This window comes from Lepisosteus platostomus, chromosome 25 (genome assembly GCF_059453375.1).
Source record: "Lepisosteus platostomus isolate fLepPlt1 chromosome 25, fLepPlt1.hap1, whole genome shotgun sequence".
NCBI classification, from domain to species: Eukaryota; Metazoa; Chordata; class Actinopteri; order Semionotiformes; family Lepisosteidae; genus Lepisosteus; species Lepisosteus platostomus.
The window spans coordinates 12,756,388-12,776,711 of NC_142635.1; the positions used below are offsets into that span (position 1 = coordinate 12,756,388).

The following is a 20,324-nucleotide window of genomic DNA, read 5'->3' on the forward strand; positions in this document are numbered from 1 at the left end:
TTGGTTTAAGTATCAAATGTAAATTGGACAGGTGTTTTAAAGTGTGCCTTGGTTCTTTGTACAACAAGTTCAGAATTGAAAGTCTGCCTGTGTTTCTCTTGGTTTTCTGCAGTATTGTGCCTCCTAGTTCAGGGACAAGTGATTTACTGGTGAGCTCTAGTGTCTGGCCTGTTTCCCTCTAGTAAAACTGGCAGTGCCTTGGCAACTGGTGGAAAGGTGGAAGAATCCCTTTGTTTTAGGGGTTGGCTGCTTTAAAGAGAGTTAACGGTCTCAGTGTTACCAGGAAAAACTTACAGCAACATGTCCGCCTGCCTTCTGTGGGAAAGTACAAGGAGCTAGAGCCAGTACAAGGGTATGTTGTATCAAAACAATCCTAGTTTCACCCTTTTTTTATTATCTCAAGGTTTAAATTTGTTTTCTGTTTTAGTGTGGACTGATAATCCCAAACATAGATCCACATAGTTAGGGGGAGAGAGAGGGGAGTACACAGGCACAATTCAGTACTGAATTGGACTAAGGCATTACTTTCTCCTCGTTTCACCCAACACCAGAGACTGTGGTAGCTCAGCTGGAACCCACTGGTGGTTTTGGCAAATAGCACAAGGCTGGGAGCTTAAAGCAGTGCTTTGCTTACTCATCTAAATATGCTCCCTGCCTCTCCTGAGATTCCTAGCCAGCTCATCAGTAGGGGTGTCTGGTCTGCTGCAGTGAGCCCCCCTCCCCAAAGCTGAGGACCAGAGAGAAGTCTCAATAGGCTGGAGACCCTCAGGTTGGCAGGGCTGGCAGGGCTGGTGCGAATGAGCTCTGAGGTGAGGTGGCACATATCCTCAGTGCTGGCAGGCAAGAGAGACAGAGACACGAGACAGAAAGAGAGAGGTGAAGGAGCGTTTGGACAGTGTCGTTGTTTCAGTCTAGCAGTCACCATGTGTGGTTAAGCTGTCCGGGATAGAATAGTTTAGAGACCTACGCTACTGGTGCTTCATGACACGTGTTGTTAGTCTTGACCACATCAGGAATGCGGTTTATATCCTGTGCTATACACATTGGTGAAATTTGAACTTACCACTAGGTTCTGCCATTGAGGGAGATACTGTGGTATTTGTTTTCTGGCCTCATATAACCGCTTCTTTCATTAGACAATGGGGTGCAGGTTTGGAATTTCCCTTTAAAACTCCAGAGCCAAGGAGATAAAGGGAGATTCGGAATTTAGGGGTCATGTGCTTTGTTCCCTCTCCCACTCCTATCAGCTACAGTGACAATGACAAGCATGCATATTCATGAGGTGGCTCCTTCTGTGTTTCCATGGGGGATGGGGAGAGAGTGAGGAAGGGGGTGGGTGTGCTTTCTCTCTGAGGTGGTGAAATTGGGCATTTATTCCTTTGCTGCGAAGAAAATTAAACACCCCCAGTCCCTTTGTGTCCTGTAAGGAAGAAGTTAATGGAAATAAACATCATTTACCGTTAGGCTGCCAGAACTGCTGGGTGTGTACAGCAATTCTTTCTCCATATGGAAAAATATTCCATGTGCCTCCGTCATTTTCCATATCCCATCCCATTTAGGTGAAGCTGTGATGACATTGATTGATGCCACAGTATTATTTTCCAAAGCCAGGTATTCCAGCCAGAAAGATACGCTACCACCCCGTTTACATCTGCTCTTTTCTCCCTTTCTCTTGATTTCCAAGGATTTGAAGCTCTCTTTCATCCTGTCGCGATTTTTGTAGTTATCTGGATTGGAATTAATCCAGGGAATCTGAGCCTTTTCTCCTCTTGTATTCAGGTACCTCAGGACATTTAATGTCTACGCTGCCTCTGATAAAATAAAAGATACAGTAACCTGAAGTCACCTCTTGATATCCAGAGTGATTCAGTCTTGCTGGACTAGTGACATCATTGTATCAAAATAAACTGATTTTCATTTTCAGTTTGTTTCACCTTAGAGCATTGTATTAAGCCGGTATATCTCATGGTTTGGAATGTACATGTACTTAAAAAAACATGGGATGTTTAGCTGTTCTCTTTCATGGTCATTATATTGTTTGATTTACATTATTTTGTATATGCACCCAAAGTGTGAAAAGACTTGAGATAAGAACATTCCAAAACAAATCTACGCGTTTTTTTAAATTTCTGGTATCTTTCTGTAGGCGGGTTTCAGCAACAAAACACTAGCATGACTACGAAAACACAAATGTTTTATTTATGCTGGAAAAAAAGAATACGTTTTTCCAATCTCGTATGTGATGGCCGCTTTAGACCACTTCAGGTTTTTGCTTAAACCAAATCATGTTGCTCAGCCAGTTCAAAGTCAAGGGGCGCCTTCCAGTTTCTCCTTCCAAATATCTGTTTCCCGGAAAAATATCATTCCTTCTTAGGATCTTTGTATTCCTAACATTCTCCTTGACTCTTGCTCGTTGGTCTAAAACACAAACTCTGGTATCCCCATACTTAACCTGCACATGAGGCAGGTGCTATCCTCCAGCTGTGTCAGATCACCTAATATCCTCTTCTTCTCTAGAGTCCCAGGGGTCTCTGGGAGTTGTAGTTTTATGGCCTTCAAGCTGGCTCGCCATTATTTCTATTTCCTCTACCTTTAAATTGGAGATATGCTTGTGTTCTATCATCCAGCTCCTTTGGGAAATTACTGCCACGGATTTGAAAACTGGCACAAGCCACTAGCTGTCTTTGACAACTGTGATTCTGTTCTTCATCAATGATAAAACCCAAAGATTGCCACAGCTGGATCCTGATGTAAAAGAAAATTCCTTTGCTGCTGAATAACTCAAATCGTAGACAATCTGCTCTGCCTGTCTCTGCATGAAGTATCAGTTAAGACAGCACATCTGTTTCAATACTCCAAGAGTGCAAACCAAGTATTATGCCTCTACATGTAGATGATCTATACAGTATGTGTGCTGGCATAATTTCTCCAAATGTAAGTGCTAGGATTACGAGAAGGACAAAAATGCAGTTTCGCAAAGCTGAGCATCTGCACCTAGATTTCTAGTTTAGCCTGTGGAGATTGAGAGAGTGTTTAGTAGTGAAGGCAAAGAGAAGTACAGTAGTTAGTTCCTGTGAGGCCGCATTCTGTAGTGATGATTGTGATCACCAATGAGAGAGGTCCGTAGAATGATAATTGTGTTGCATTAAGAGGTGCTCCCTTAGGTGGGTTAGTGCTCTTTGTCCCTGCTAGAACAATGCCCGATTATTTGCAGGTAGAAGGTAACTACAGATCTTGTCTTTAAATAAGCAATTTTCTACCTTCTTGTGATGAGTGAGAGTGTTTTAAAATGTGCAGTGTTTTATGGATTTCCAGAATACTGACATTTATATGCTTTCCTTAAGGTAAACTTGGCATGTTTTCAAAGCAGGCTTTAAAAACTGTCAGGGCAGTGTTTACTTCTTCTTATTCAGACCCAAAGGTCTATATTTGTACTTATATCTCCTTTAAGGGTTACTCATGTTGTGAGTTGCAAAGCAAACATCTGACACACAATTTGGAAGTCTTAGCTCAGCAAAGTCACAGTGGAGAAACTCTTCTGTTGAGTTATTACAGAAAAAATGTGAACAAAAAAATGAATCTCTAGGATTTCTTTCTTACTAGAAAGAAATCATAATGGCTACTTAACAGATATACTTTAATGTTTTTTTGTTGATTAGTTTTTTTGTTAATTAATGCTGCTAGTGTGTGAATTCTGGTATGCCTCATTGGCTTAAAATGTAAAGGTCTGTAGGTGTACCTTGGTCTCATTAATCAATTCCTTGGTTGATTCAGAGCTCTTGGTTGCTCTGAATTTCCTTATCTCATTACACTCTCTCTTTTAAGTGTAAAATGGCAATGTCTTTCTTTTCTTAACTCTTTTATCCTTTTCAATTACGGCTGTCCTTTTAGGGTAATTGTTGGCTTGTGGAGTTTAATTTTCAGATTGCACTGGTTCCATCTTACAGGTTATATTTTAATCTTTATGGCTTCTTCTGAGTGGTGTGGTGTTGATTAAACTGGGCGTTTCTCCAGGAGAAGAAGAAACTAACTCCAATGAATAATAGGGCTTCAGTAATAAGCTACAAAAATTGCAAGCCTTTTCCTGGTAATAGATAAAAGCCATGCCAAAAATATGGACATTTATTTTATTGTTTAGGATTGTTTCTCTAAGCACACGTTTGTTTCCATACTTTATAATTATTGTTATGGGTTAGGATTATATTACTAGTCTGATTTATTTATGCAGAATCAGCAGTTATTTCTGCAATGATCTATTACTATAAAGTCTAACCCTAAATTATAATCTCCCCACGAAATCAGGACAGCAGAAATTAACATATACACATCCTTATCAAAACAATATGTCGTGTGGAACAATCTTTCAGGCTTTGGACCTGTCACTGGAAAGTTGTGTTTCTGTTTTAGAGTAAGATACTTCACTCAGATTTGTCCAATAAAGTGCTCAGTTGTATAAATCTGTACTTGCTAAATTGTCAATATGAATGTTAATAATCTGTTTTTTTTAAATATCTGTGTTATCAACCCTTTGAATGACACACCCTGTAATACAAACAGCAGAATGTGCATGCCTGGCAGAGGACTGATGCAGCAGTCACTGAAAACAGGACAGGACTCACTGGTGCCCAGGTCGTGCTGGTGCTAATGTCAGGTAACTAGTTGGTCTTGAACCCGGCCGGTGTCCCCCCACCACATGCCTGCCATCCTCTTTTGGAAATCCGATGGTGGTTAGGTATTAGCACAGCCTGTGTTTGTGCAAGTGGAAAGCTGTGTCAGAGCTCAATGACTGAAAAGGAACAAGTAAAGCTAATTCTATGGCGATGGCTGTGCTGGGAAAAATGATAGTGGAAGCCATCCCTTCCCTCTCTCTTAAAACACTTCCTGCAGTTGACTGTCTGAACCCCTCAGCCTTTTTATCTTCTGAGATATGAAAGTGGTCAGCGTTCTCCTGAGACAGGGTGGGCATCTAAAGCCTGTGTCTAAGGCGGGGTGGGTGTGGGGCATAACAACATTCCACAGGCCTGTAAGTTGCCAGCAGCAAAGCTACCCTGAGATTAGAGTCAGTGGCACAATCACGGCTCCGCTCCACAGCTGCAGCCTCAGCTTGTGTGTTATCTACAGGATTTGCAGGAAGGGAAATGATTACTCTGCACAGGGGAGGAGGGGTGTGGTGACTTGTATGTCTAAACCTTTGTGAAGGGACGTCCTGGCTGCCCTTAGCGCCATCTTTAATTTGGGCTCTTTCAAAGGGACAGGAACTGAAACTACTGGCATTGCTACCATCTAGAAGAGCTATTAAGTCATTAAGTTCCCTCTGTTGACGTGAGGTGTGACGTTCATCATGCTCACAGCGATAACGGGAATATTCCTTTTGACACCTACAGGAGAACGATCGGTTTTGAGTACAGCAAGTTGTAATGAGGACGAGCTGTAGTTCGATGCCTGCAGGTGTAGCAGGTGTCTCCCACTGCGAGAGACCCTCGGGCTGGTTTATTGCAAGCTATTGCTTGTGTCAGATTTTCACAACCCTAGCACAACCCTAGATTTCATTATTTATACTTGTGGCCTGTTGCATTTCCCAACCTTTTCAGCGATGATGCATTAGTATAGTGTGCTTTGCCATTTCTCTGGGACACCTGTGAGCGCGCAGCAGTGCTTGCCATGCTGTGCTCTTTAAATCCGTGGGCCTTCCAGCACTTAAGCCCCAGGACATCCATCATGCACAGAAACTCCCCTAAATCAATGTGTCCTGATTGGCTGCCGTTGAGGATTGCGTCACCTGGGTGGGTGAGGAAAGGAGACCTGTGAACATCGACAAATCACTCATCCGTGAGCCAGGGTTCCAGTGAAACAGATTTGATCTTCCCTTGGCAGGTCATTTCCGCTCCGCTAAGAAGATTCTCTTTGTGCCAAGATTTTATGCTGGACTGCAGAACTCATCCCCTGGCCCCTTGAGTTTCACAGATCTCTGTCTCTGGTTTCATGTTCTCCTGATACCATCTCACTGAACCCCTCCCTGCTTCTTAGTCCCTGACCTCTCAGCTGCTTTAACTCTCTGCCTCTCTCAGCCCTTTTGCTCTTATCACTACAAATAAACAAAGATACCTGATATTCAGCCTTATTTCCCTAATGTCTGATAAAGCTTAAGGTCGCAGAGCTCTTCTCTGACTGTTTTGCACAGCCAGTGAGTAAATGTTGGTTAACCATTGGCTTTCCTAGATTAAAACTCAAGGTGCAGAGCTGGGCACCTGAAAAAGATCAACTCTTTTAGTTTTGAAAGTAATTAAAGTCTACAGGGAAATGCTGAAGCTTTGCAATAATTACTATATAAGAAGCTATTCATATATTCCATAAGTTATGGTGTCTTCTACTTGCTCTGTACACACACCCTGGATTGGAATTGAATTTCTTATAATTACCATATAAAAATAGGTTTGCTTGGCTGGGAAAATAATTACACTTTAAAAAGTGCGCTTGACCTTAGCTAAAAGACTGAGAAGCAATTTTTGTGAAGTTGATATTAGTGTTGTGTAAATTGTTGCCGTGTTAGAAGATGCATCCCCAAAGCATTGGGAGATCTATTTTCCAACTCTACATCCATGCCAATATCAATAAAACCATATCATCCACTTCAAGGTTATTAGCAACAGAACCTACTCGATGTTCAAAGCGATGCTGGCCCAGACAGAAAAGACTGTAGTGCTGAGAAACAGTTTGTGAACCCCTTAGGTGGGTCTGTTTCTCATGAAGTTTTAGACCTGAAATGCAATTGGTTGGCCATGAACATTTTAACGGATGAAGATAACCTTATTAAACACGTACCATAAGATAATTTTGGATTATTTAAGCACAAATTATCCAACAGTAGATATCCTTGCATGAGTAAGTTTGGGAAACTTTTGATACAGTAACAGTGGCACCTTCCTGAGTAGAAATGACTTCAACTGGACATCTCCTCTTGTTTATCAGACTCTCATTGGCCCAGTTTTGGCCCGTTCTTTCTTCAGTGTTTGCCTGGCCTCAGCCCTGAGGGTAGCGCACGGATCTTGTCCTTTATTGTGTGGCCGGGGTCCATCTCCAATCGCCGGAGGCCCAAACCATTAGAAAGCACCTGAGCTCCACTGCCATCGCAATCCGCAAATCATGCCGAAGAAAGTGGAAAGGGAAGTTTGTAGCTTAACACACTACAACGGCTGTTGAAATTAAAGATTGGAGAAATAAATGTTTCAGGAGCCAACAGGACATCCACTGATGTCAGAGTGCAGACAGCGGAAAAATTCAGCTTTGATTCATCTCTTTATCCCCTTCCTTGGAATTTTAACGGAGTGCAAGCTGGCAGCTATAAAACCTGGCTTTTAGCTTTGATCATCTCCTTGGGCTTCCGACTTCCCAGTTCCTGCTGTCTTCAGTGTTTCAACACTGAAAACAGCATTTCAGCTCCGGGGTAATGATCTTCTTCGTCCTCGATTTTCCATATAGGTTTCCAGCGATTGTGTGATTGCTAGATGGCAATGATATTTATACTAAACAACACTGGTGCCACCAATCAAGCAAAGATGTTGAGGGGATTGTTACTTCTCTTCTCGTTTTTTATTAAGAAGAATAACCTGCTCACAAATACAGTCTCTTACTCTCTAGTTACAAGCACATATGCCTGTATCCCTCTGCCTTGATCCCTTCAAAACCCTTAGTTCAGACTGCATTAGTCTGTCCTGCCCTCACCTGTCCCAGTCAGTACAGTCAGCTCTGCACATTGAACCACAGCACCACGTGAGAGAGGCGTTCACCAGGTTCGTGTGCGTCTTTTTCTCCTTTAACCCTTATCTGCTGTCAATCCCTCTCTGGAAGAAGCAGCATGTTCCCTACGGATGTATGTAATGGCCAGGGAATCGTGCCGGACTGACCATTCAGATAGAACTACCTGCTAGGTCTGGGCTCTGCTAAACACAGAGATTATTTACAAAGGTGAGTAATATATATATATTTCCCTCCTGCAGTCTGTAGCAACCCTAAACTGCTGCACCCAGCATGGTTTCTGTTTGTTCTGGGTACTTGAGCTAGTCTTGCAAAAAAAAATCATTAATGCTTTAACTCCTCAACCTTTTTAAATCGCACAACTGCATTTGAGCTGTAAAAAACAACGTGAGTCAGAGCTCAAACACTTAAGACAGACTGATCCTGCATAATCCTGCAAGGTCCACAAAGCAAACTAGATCAAAGCCACCTTCAGATAACTTGGTGTTTGTTGTAGAGAAACTCACAGTTAGATACAAGATACCTAATGAAGTATATTTCCATTCGAACATCTTGGCGCTGCCAGCTTCTACAATTTATTTTACAATTATTTCTTTAGGTCGCATCCTTATTTGGGTTTGAAGAAAGAACATCAAAACAGTAACAAAATAAACAAGAACATTGTAAAAAGTCCCAAGGTTCTACATTTTCGAAGATGGTTATTCGAACACGTTTTATTCTATTGGGTAACATGGTACAATAAAGCAACTCCAGCTACCATACGATTTTAATGAGAGAAATGAAGCATGAGAAAGTGCAATTAAGTCAAGTTTCAGGTCAAACAAACTACAGATAAAGAACTTAATAAGAAAGCTTTAAATTCCAGCCTTTTATTGGAAGTTTTCAACACCAGAAGGTGAACGTTTCAAACAATGTTATTATCCAAGAAAAAAAAAGAATGACTGTGGACCAGCAAGTATGTTGGTAGGACAAATTGTGCAACTCTGTTAAGCAAGGCTGGAAGCTAATGGAAAACGCACAGGAAACAGATGTGTCTTCAGTGTGATAATGAACAAGGAGAAGGTAGAGGCCTGTGCAGTGTCCCTCAGATGCAATCTTTTTCAGACACTGTCATTACAAGGCCAAGTGCTCATTAAGCCCTGTACTGAGTTCAAACCCACTTTGCTCCCTCACAGACAGGGCACTTTAACCCTGCGGCCTTCCTAGTGTTTTTGTTCCACACCGCTGCCGCCATTTCATGTTTGTTAATTTAATGGTCATTTTTCAACCTTTTGAAAATTGCAGATTACAGCACATTGCTGTAGTGTGCAACTGTGGTCTCAGGAGATTTTTTATAAGATAAGACCACTTTATTGGCCATAGACAATTTCTTGCATTAGGAATTTGTCTTTTTGCATACCCCAGCTTGCTCTCCATGAGATACACAGACAGGGAGAGAAGCTTGGGGTCAGAGCACAGGGCCAGCCATTTATATGGCACCCCTGGAGCAGTTGGGGTTAAGGGCCTTGCTCAGGGGCCCAACGGAGTAGGATTCCTCTGCCGGCTGTGGGATAAAAACCGGCAACCTTCCAGTCACAGGCGCAGATCCTCAGCCACAGAGCCACCACACTGCCCGAATTATAACTGATCTAAGAAGAAGACTTCAGCTAGAAGAAAGCAGATATCAAGGGGACTCTTTTGCTGAATCGGTACTTTCTTGAGTCAGTGAATTGGAGCTAATTATTTAGTAGTTTGGCACTGCTGTGTATTCTAAATAAGCACCATTTCTGTCAAAACACAATTTGTCCAGTGTGTCTTAACTGATTCCTTTTTAAATATACTGAGAGGGGAATTTAAAAATGCATGCTGTTGGTTATGTTTTTAATGCAACCAGTATAATAGTATGTGTTTTAAGTGTCAGGGTAGCGCACGGATCTTGTCCTTTATTGTGTGGCCGGGGTCCGTCTCCAATCGCCGGAGGCCCAAACCATTAGAAAGCACCTAGAAGAAGAAAGCAGATATCAAGGGGACTCTTTTGCTGAATCGGTACTTTCTTGAGTCAGTGAATTGGAGCTAATTATTTAGTAGTTTGGCACTGCTGTGTATTCTAAATAAGCACCATTTCTGTCAATACACAATTTGTCCAGTGTGTCTTAACTGATTCCTTTTTAAATATACTGAGAGGGGAATTTAAAAATGCATGCTGTTGGTTATGTTTTTAATGCAACCAGTATAATAGTCTGTGTTTTAAGTGTCTGGGGGCTTGCTTAGAGATTTGTAGAGTTGATCAGTTCGGAGTATAAACGCGAGGTGAAAATAAATGCGGTTGAAGATATTTCCGATGGGTGCTGGGTGTTACCCTCCACTTGGGTAAAACATTCAGCTAAAAAAGCTCTGTTATCACATCATTACAGCACTACTTGTCATATCCAGCCTTTCTGTCTGAGGTTTTGCGTAGCAATGAAGAAAGGCTTTGTGTAGATGATATTCTCTCACTGTTGTACATTCAACCTCCTGTTAGGGATCCGGGGAAAAAAAAAACAGGTTTTACTTTTTTGACTTTACTGCAAGGAAAAAAATGTTTCCATATAGCCTTTGTGAGAAGATAAATAGTATATCATGACTCTATCTGCAAGGCATTGCAGAAAGTACAGAAGGAAAGTGGAGATTGAAGTAAAACTGGATTTTCGATTGATCTGGTGTCCTTCTTCACTTAAGAGAGTAAATGAACTCCTGAGGCCTCACAGACAAGAGGAGAAAAGAAAATCTGTCTTGCACTGAAAATAAACACAGATGTTTGGCAACAAGTTGCACAACCATTCTTAGGATGAAAGGAAGGGTGTGTTGCCACTGCCTAAAGCTACTTTTTTTTCCGCCTCAGAAAACCAAGCTGTTATTTAGTGAGCTGACAACGTGCTGAACGATTCTCCTGCCCGTTCATGTCTCTCTCTGCGCCCCTTAGATGTTTGCGTTTTCTGGTCCCATTGAAAAACATGAAAAAACGTGTTTATTTTGGCTCATGAGGAAACGAAACGGCATGCCTCCCTCCTCATTGTGATGATGTGCCCTCACAAGACCTCACCAACAAGCCATGCAAACAAACAGGCGTTTCTTAGAAGAAAGCTCCCCCTTCTCTTAGTTGTGTTCATTTATCGTTTGGGATTATATTGGGAGTCTACAGGGATCTGGAGAATTAGGGCAGGCAGGTGTTTCCTTTGAAGTTTTTGGATTGAATTCTGATGGGTTGCATTTTGTTGGCCTGTTAAAAAAGGAAGAACATAACTAATTCCTTCTCACTTTACACCAGCACACGTGTCAGTCAGGTTTTTACAAGTCACCCAGCTTGTTAATTGGTGCCTTTCAGATGTACAGGATTAGTAAAACAAAACTGACTGGGATGTTGTTTTGGACATCGGTGTATACTTTGCTAAAGTTTTGCTCAAATGGTTGCAATCTGCTAATTGTTCCTGAAATCTCAATTCAGCGGCTTCTTTGTCAGCAAAGTTGCTTTTATTTATTTGACATTTGGCAATGATGTTGAAAAGTTTACAATAAATATTACTCCCCTCCATAACCCCTCAGCTAGTGGTGAGAACTGTTAAAGGAATGGGGCTTGTGCTCAGAGACCTGTCTGTGCTCCTTTTCCCTGCAGGGTGTATGCTGTGTTTTGGCCAGTCGGCCTTTTTCCGATTCAACCACCCAGAAGAGGCCTTCAGAATGAAGAGTATGATGCCAGGAAGTGGACAGGGCCCCGCTGGACCCTGCAGAGCCAACACAGGTAACCGTGGCCATGGCGACCAAGAATGGTAGCGTAAAATCCAGGGTTCGGTTTAGGGTTTTAGGCATTCGTGTGTAGGAAAACGGAGCTTCCACTGGCCGACTATCAAACTTTGTTGAGAAAAAAAAAAACAGACCCAAAAGAAGAAGAAAAAAACAGATTAACGGACACAGCGCGAGCCTTCGTTCTCACCTCAACCGTTCACACCACACGTTTGGGTCAGAGATTAAACCAGACAACCCACGCTAAACAAATCACCACATACAAAATGCTGAATATGTTAACCCAAATATGTCTCACAGTAATTTTGTTTTTGTGCCAGTTCTCAAAAGTAAAAGACACTGAGAATATGCTCTCCATCAGTAATCACAAAAGTGAATCAAGCAAAGCCATTGAAACCATGACAGTTGCAAGTGTAGTGAACAGCATCCTGCACAAACATTACAGGCTATAAAAATCCACAACCCTCAACAAACTCCAAAACTCTCTGCCACTAGAATCAAAGGTAGGGGTTCTAGGACAGACTCAGGCCTTACTCACAGGGAAGAAACCCAGAGTATTTGGTTGTGTTTCTGTTCAGCACTCAAGCATAGATACACTTGGTAGATACAGTACAAGCATAGATGAAACTTGGGTCGTGCAAGTTTATTCTACACTAAAAAAAGAAGAAAGGTGTCATTTCAATTTGCAAGTGGTAGTGAAAAGGAGGGCTCATTACTGTGGCAGAAGAACAGGATATTTTAAGCAATATGCATTAAGTCTTATTTCTTTAACACCATTTATTAATACTCTAAAAGCAGCAAAGCAAATCCTGCTCATTATACTGTATGGCATATTCTTTCAAAGGCACTTTATTTACTGCTATTGTCCAAAGAATGATGCATATTTTAGTTGTATTAGTGACAGAGCTATAATGGGATTCATTATACAGATGTACAGACTTGTTTTAGTCCAAAAATAGCCCTGTTTGTTTCTGGGTTTTATTAGAGAGCCCCAGAGGAAGGCATTGCATCATCGGAGGGGTTTCAAATGACAGGAGGCCATTTAGCCCATTAGCCTGATTGGTTAGCTAGTAGCTAATTGAAGCAGGGATCTCTACCAGTTAGTTCTTGAAAGAACCCAGGGTACGAGCTTCAACAGCATGGCTGGGTAGCTTGTGGCAGACCCCAACAACCATTTGTGTGAAAAAGTGCCCCTGTTCTTGGTTTTAAATGGAGTTTCACACATAGTCCACTTGTGCCCTGTGGATCATGGGCCACTGTTCTGCAATATGTCCACCACCGGGTTAACGTGGGAAATGCTTATGACGATTGTGAGTACTTGATCATTTCCCATTTCCCAAAGCCGTGTTCTCTGCTGTCTTCAATAAGGCTCAGTTGCTTTAGACTTGTCGGTATAGGATATTCCTTTAAGCTCAGAAATATAACTGGTTGTTCTTTGACGAATTGATTCAGAGTAGTAATATCTATTGTACCTTTTTGACCAAAAGAGTATACAATATTCTAAACGAGCTCTTACAATTGCATTGGCATATCTTAACATAACTTTTGGTTAAAATTTAAGTTAAGCTTTTAACTATGAATCCTAATATTTTGTTGGCTATTCTTATTATCTTATTATTACTTTCCCACATTGTCTAGATTAGAAGATGTCATTCTTATGTCAAATTAAGCCCTTTATAAGACCTTTGAGGAACTCGCCTTTATACAGCACTTTAATTTGAAAAGTCAGCTATGAGAATTACTTTATTTACTGAAATACTGAAAGAATTTCTGTTGTTTTTGTTCACAGAAAGGCACAGTTAAAAGAACATCATTGGGGAGCACTGTGATAGGAAAGATGTAGTACTGCAGTGAGTGGGTATTTGTGAGACTGATCCAATAAAATCAGTAAAGGTGCCTGTTTTCTGTGTGGGCTATGCAGACTTAGACAATATGCAAAATTAAATGCAGAACAGTGACTTAACAACAGTAACAGGTTAGGTAGGGAGATGTTATATACACTTGCATTTCCTTATGCACATAAGTTGACCTTGCTGTTTCAGCCTTGAAATGAATGTATATGTACTGCTTATACTGCTCAATTCAAAACTCTCGCCTTCCCCTATAACTCATTCCATGAGTCCGACACCAATAAAGCACAGAACACAGCCCTGGCCTAAAACCATCTCTCTGCTTATAAATGGAAATGAAAGGCAAACACCCCGATGACGTCATTGACTGACATGGTAATTAAAGGGTATCCTGGCGTCTACCGCTGTTGCTGGTAATTATAAGGCAGTGTGTTTCCACGTGGCAGGGAGAGAGAGAGAGAGGACAGCTGTTCATTAAAATGCAGGGATTAGGTGTAGGAGACAAAGATGGGAGAGAAAGAAGATAGTATTCAGTAGGAGAGCGCATGACAGAGAGGTGTGTATAAGAGAGGTAAGTGCACATGAATGGAGGACAGGGAGAGAAGTATAGTTGTGCACATTCTTTTCAAACCAGTTCGATTTTGGACAGGACCATGGAAATATGAGATCTGTGCATCTCATTCACCATGCTTTCCTCTTCTTGTTTTCTTGTGACTTTCACAAAAATTGGCCTTGTGTGCGCTGCCATAGCTGACCTCATATTAAGAGTGCTTTTGTAATTTTTTATCTAGAGGTCACGCAAATCATATCAACCCAAACACATCAAAGCTTTCTGTTTCCTGCCATATTTTCACCTTTGCTATCTGCATGTAACGCACTTGTCTACGGTTCCATCATTTCGCACGAGCCCAAAATGCACGTTTGTTGGTGATGATACCGTGTTTTTCAAGACTGCAGGCCATGCAGTTATTTTCTCTCTGAAATTAAGTTGTCTCACCCATTCATCCCTTCTCTGTAGCTCAATGAAAACAAAATGGAAGTGTACCATTAGTCTTAGTTCTGCATCATCATTGTTAGGTGTAATCAGGATATGTTCCAAGATGTGGTGTTCTCATCTCTCTCAATCCCCTTTCCCAAAAGGGTAACTGTGCTGTGGTCCAGACAATGGCTTAAGACCCCTATATCACAACACTGCATTCAAGTGGGACAGACTAAGTTGCAAAAGTTGTGTTTATGCTCTTGTCTCCTTTTATTACTAGTACGCAATCCCTCCATTGCCCTACAGGGGTCAGTATCACTATCCTTTCTGCCCTATTGCACTGTTCCACGCATGGACGTCTTTCTTGGAGTTTGCTCCAATACCTCCCTTTCATCTCCAATGACCACACCACTCCTTGAATAATATCTGCACTGAATTGAGATTTGTCCTCCTCATTTGCCACTGCCCCTGGTCACAAGAACCTCCAAGAAACACTTTGAACAGGGCAGTACCTAAACACACTGCAGGACCGGGGACTGGGAATTTTTTTACCAAAACATTCTCGCTGATAAAAGTGTCAGCTGAGGAATGACTTCAAGAAAAAGTACAGTACGGTCACATATCAGCCTTATCGCTTATAGCTTCTCTCTCATTTCTATTCCACAAAGGACATTTTTTTCCATCTTATCGGAGTTGGTTCAGATGACGAGCGTATTATCACAGTTTCTATTTGTACCCTGACCCCCGAAAGATATTCTCTCCTCTCCTTTTCACCCCTGTCCCTGGACACCTTCGACTCCCTTGCCCTTTCTTTCTTGAAATTCCCCCCGCTGCTCGATTTTCTCTCGTCGCCTGCGCGGGGGGGGGGTGGGGTGGTCTGCTACCTTCAGCCTCCTCTTTCTCCTCTTAATACTCTCCAGCCCTTTTCCGTGGCAGAAATCTGAAATTCAAACGATCGACGAACCGCGAAAGCATGGATGCATTTTCAAGAAAATGCAGAACAAAACAATTCCTGGGTCTACAGTTTGCTTAGCCCCTGCCTTTTCTTTTTTGCCTTGTGTCCTTTCTTTTGTGCCTTGTTGGTGAGTGACTCTTTCTCGTGTGACAGTGGCAGCATGATTTAGGTCCTTTTCCAGATTTCCTGGTCTGATATATACAGTGGTGTAGAAATGCCTTTTGTGCATTTAAGTGAATCTACCTGATTTTCAGATTCTTTGAATTTCAGGCTTTTCTGTTCTTTGCGGTGATCTGTTTTGTGCATTTTTAGTCTTTTCCTCGTGCCAGAGATGTGGTTGTGGAAGTTTGTGTTTGGTGTATGGCTGAATATGGTGCCCGTGGAAGGCCCAGTACAATGTTTTCTTAAGACTACCTCTCCCTGGCACTGCCTGCTGCCAGCGCTGAGTTAGCTGTGTGCTCAGGTTTCTTTAAAGCTTACAGATGGCAGGAATTCTTCGGAGAAAGAAGACGACTCCTGTTCTAAGAACTAGGGAAGAAGCCTGGTGATCAGGCCCACGCAATGGGCTGTAATCCAAACCAGCCTCTTCCTCCACAGCTTGGCAAATCTCACTGCGGACCCAACAGGCATCTCGAAACCTCCCCCACAGTCCCTTCCCCGCTGTACAGGGGCTCGGTTTTGTAGTGGTGTTTCCAGGCCTGCACGTTCACACGTTTAAGGGTGAAGGTTGAAAACTACAAGCACCTGGTGTGCCAAGACGTATGGAGCTCTCTCAGTGTGTGTGCTTCCAAAAAAATTATCACAGACTCGACTGTGGAGAAAGGGACATTGTCTCTTTAAAAAAGGGGGAAACAGAAATGCCACGCTAGTGCCCGCCCCTAGAAAGATCGCACTCCTTCACATCAGCACCGTGGACAGGGGAGGGAGGGGGAAGGGAGTCAGCGAGTAGCCGTGGATTGGCACGCTGTGCTCGGACGGAGAGTCGCGCTGTGCGTCGCGCAGAGGGGACTGGAGAGGGGAGCGACGCGCTCTGGAGCTGGGTATGCCGACGTCGAGCTTTGCCCTGCGAGATGGCGATGTGCTTCTGACAGCAGGTTCATTGTAGGCGTTTATTCTTCTGTAATAACAGAATATTCTGTCCAGGGGAAGAGACATGCCTATTAACAGGCTTCAAACTGGTCTAGAATTTTAACGTTGAAAGAATAGGAGCAGTGTTAATACAGGTACCATTTTTTTAAACCTCATATATTTTATATATAGTTATATTTTGCCTTCGGGGAAAAAAACATGAATAAGCTTTTTCCACTAGTTAAGAATGAGCAGTGATAACAACGTAGATAACATTTTCCTGTTGGCTGTACATCTTCCAAGAAATAAAACATTGCGTCTTCTTTCCAACAACGAATTAAAGAAGAGAGAGTAGCGGTTATATAAAAAGGTTACGTTCACTAATCTGAACACCAAGTGGATATTATGCGTTCCCATTAGACCGATTTTTGTAACGACACAATTTCCCGAATTCACATTTTAAGAAACAGTTGTAGTTCGTTTCATTGGAGTGATTTTCTGTTTTGAGTACAATTTACAAGAGTCTTAAAGACTAGAAATGAAAGATACTGCAAGATCATATGGAATACACGAGATCAAAATAGAGGTGTAGCTTTCATACAGTATATGTATAATATAGGCATTTATTTAAGCTCATGTATGTATATATTGTTTGTCTACTTTACTTGTAGACGTGGATTATACAAAGCAAATCTCGGTTTTAGTTTTAATTTAAAAACCGACCTTTTCGTTTTAAAGCACCTGCAGTCTTTGTCTGTGGTGGTATAAATGTTAACAGAAATTAAGTCTGCTTTGGTTTTGCCCTCCTGAAACTGCCATCAGCGTGGAAAGAGGTGCACAAACATCATTATTGAATTATCTTTAATAGGGCTGTGATATCCGTTAGTGTGAGTCATGCCAACAGTAATTGGGTTAAATTGCTCTATTTGTCAGACATTTATCTGTTAAAAGCATGCCCTTTTACGTATCTTTCCCAGTTCTGTTTGTGCTTATGTGTACACTCCTGTGTGTCCTGTAGGAAATTATGTCTGAGTAATTGTAGTTAGGACTGCAGTTCAAATTTAGGACCTTATTTAGCAGCAGCCCCGGATCTGTACAGGATTAACCTGTAGCTGTCAATGGAAATAATACACCACAGCATGGTTTTTTAAACTGGGGGTGTCAGAGATTATGGGCGCTAATTATAGCCAAGAATACAAGCAGGCAGTGACCCTAAACTGGTATGGGCAATGAGTCGTGCTGTTCAGTAAAACAAAAATGGGCATGGAAGTTTTTTTCCCCCCAATTAACTTAATTTCTAGAATTTATATTGTAATTTGCAGTGTAATCCCTATTCACAGTGCCACAAGATGAGATATCACAGACTGCCTGACACTGGAGCCTTCATGCGGATATCAAATTAGCCACAATTATTATAGCCTTATTCTTTTCCTGTAGTTTCAGGAAACTTTCATTTATAGCTCTTCTAAAACTGTTTAAATGCTGTTATTACATTATATATAATAAATGTTTTATATCGTAGTAGTCTTTATATAATAGTAGTCTAAATTATTAGCCCTGTGTTTTAAGGAGCAATATCTTCTGCAAGACATCTGCTGGAAATCGAATTCTTGCTGTGCAGAGTCATGCGAGAAAAAACAAAACATTCTGAAATCTAAAGTAGCAACTTCGCCTTGACCAATTCTATGTTTGTGGATCAGTGAAAAGATGCATGAAGCACAAATGTGTTTCCACTACTCTGTGACCTTTTAAAATGACACTGAAACTAAGCCTATGGATCTGAGAGAATGGAGAGGTAGTTCTTGGCCGTTTGGATGTACAAATGAGGGTTGTTCTTCTTTTGTCTTACAGAACCAGAACGTCTTGTCAATGGGAACCACCAATCAGGACCACCAGAGCCGCATGCTAGCCCCTGTGAGAGATCGCGTCCCGAACACAGCGCTTTGGTCAGCTCCATTGAGAAGGATCTCCAGGATATCATGGACTCCTTAGTCATGGATGACCCACAGCCTTCCTCTTTCTCCGAGCACAAGAGGTCCTCCAGCTCCATCAACCCCATCCCACAATCCCCTCTGTCACCCATGGTGAATGGTGGGGGTAGGTACCTCCTGTCTCCTCCATTGAGCCCGGGGGCAATGTCAGTGGGCTCAAGCTACGAGAATGCCTCCCCACCCTTTTCACCTCTGTCGTCACCTTCTGCCGCCAGCAGCGGCAGCTACACCAGCCCTTCTCCCGTTAGCAGCCAGGACCAAGGTCCATCTCTGCCTCCTGTGCCAGTCCGATCCTCCAGCTACAACCACACTGTCCAGCCGCCCATACCTCAGCCCCGGAGCTCACTGCCGAATTACGCTGGCGTGGATCCGCGCAGCAGCGGGGCACAGAGGGTGGCCGAAAGCCCCAGGCTCCAAAGACGTGCTCTTCTGGAGGCACCTCCAAGCCCCACCCTGACTCGCAGGGGGTTGAGCCAGGACAGCCCAGGGGGAAGAGGTCCAGAAAGCCCCAGATTAACTCACGGGCTGCCTTCAGTTTCGATTTCCACCATTTCTGCGGATTTCAATTCCACTGCCAGGAATGTGGTCCCGGGCAGCCCCAGACTGACCTCCAAATTTCACAACTCTTCTCCTTCTGCAGCCCCACCTAGTCCCAGGACAAAGATGGGGGTCATGTTCCAAGATCGTCCCTCCAGCCCCTTCAGAGACCAGGGCACCATCGACCGCTCTCTAACCTCCAGTCCCTCCAGACAGCTTTCTCAAACTCCTAGGTCCTTTCAGCCACCCCTGGATCCCATTGTTCACATAATTCAGGACGGACCACATCTACGGCAGCACTCCCAGAGTCTCCAGCCCCCAGAGAGCCCACGGCTGGGCCGCAGGAATGTAGACGTGAACTCGGGCGCTCTCAGCAGCATGCGCGACTTGCCTCCCCTCAGCCCCTCGCTGTCACGCAGGGGGATCCCTACCCTCCCTGGAGTCTCCCCACTCCCAGCATCCTCTCCTTCTCTACGGGTGCCGGACAGCCCCTCGGGGAAGCTCTTGCGGGACGTCCCAGAGAGCCCCAGACTACGCCGCAAGGCAGCCTCCCCCCCAGAGGAAGGGTTTGGGTCTCGGGGGGTCAGAGCGCGGAGTCCTTCCCCCACCACCGCGTTCCAGCAAACCGGCGCACCAGCGGACGGCGGAGGGCGGAAGGCTAGCTATGGCAACGCCCTTTCTCCCGCCTTCAGCCTCGGCTCCCTGCCGGGCTCCTCGCCGCTGCCGAGTCCCCGTGGCCACAGGAAGATGTCGGGGGGTGCGGGCGACCTGCGGCCTCCCCACCCAGGTCTGCGTGAGCGCAAGAACAGCATCACGGAGATCAGCGACAACGAGGACGAGCTGCTGGAGTACCACCGCCGCCAGCGAGAGGAGAGGCTCCGTGAGCAGGAAATGGAGAGACTGGTGAGTGCAACCACACCTCCTGTGAGCTAGAGGGCGCTCACTCCCTCAGCTTTTACTGTTTACATACCCGAATCTTAGTCCACAAACTGAAATGAATGTTGGTTCAGCAATGTCTTTTTCTTTGTGGTCAGTAGTGCTAGTGTATGTCCATGAAACCAAGTGACTGTAATTTCAGGTCTAGAATATCAAGATTTTCAGGGATAGATTCAATCTGTGCTGTCCTATTGGGTAATATTCATATAAAGAAGGAAGCAAAAGGATTTATAGTATGTGAAATTATACTTTGCTTTATTCCTCACCATGGATGAAGGATGAATGAGTTTATGATGACCATAGTGTCCCCTCTGGGTAAGTGAAAGTCTTCTAGTTTAGGGGACTTGAGGGTGAAGTCCTTGCATTTCTAATTGTGGTAAACAAAGCCAGACTGTCAGCATTGTAGCCGTGAAAATATATTTCTCTTACAGAACAGTTCAACTCTGAATTTCCATGGTGATCCTTTGTTTTGTGTCACTGTTAAAAAGGAAGGG

At 43.2% G+C, this 20,324-nt stretch overlaps 1 protein-coding gene across 24 annotated transcripts in view; it reads left to right on the forward strand.

Annotated features, from left to right (window-relative positions):
* LOC148641124 (pleckstrin homology-like domain family B member 1) overlaps window positions 1-20,324 on the forward strand; it is a 105,323-nt gene that overhangs the window by 47,554 nt on the left and 37,445 nt on the right. For 19 of the 24 annotated variants that reach the window (XM_088619184.1, XM_088619183.1, XM_088619175.1 and 16 more), the window contains 2 exons: window positions 11,387-11,512; window positions 18,218-19,797. In XM_088619184.1, coding sequence (XP_088475310.1) covers window positions 11,387-11,512; window positions 18,218-19,797 — 1,706 coding nt within the window. Of the gene's footprint in view, window positions 1-7,827; window positions 7,966-11,386; window positions 11,513-16,190; window positions 16,522-18,217; window positions 19,798-20,324 lie in introns of those variants that run through there. The other 5 variants (XM_088619192.1, XM_088619195.1, XM_088619197.1 and 2 more) reach the window with 5 other exon arrangements.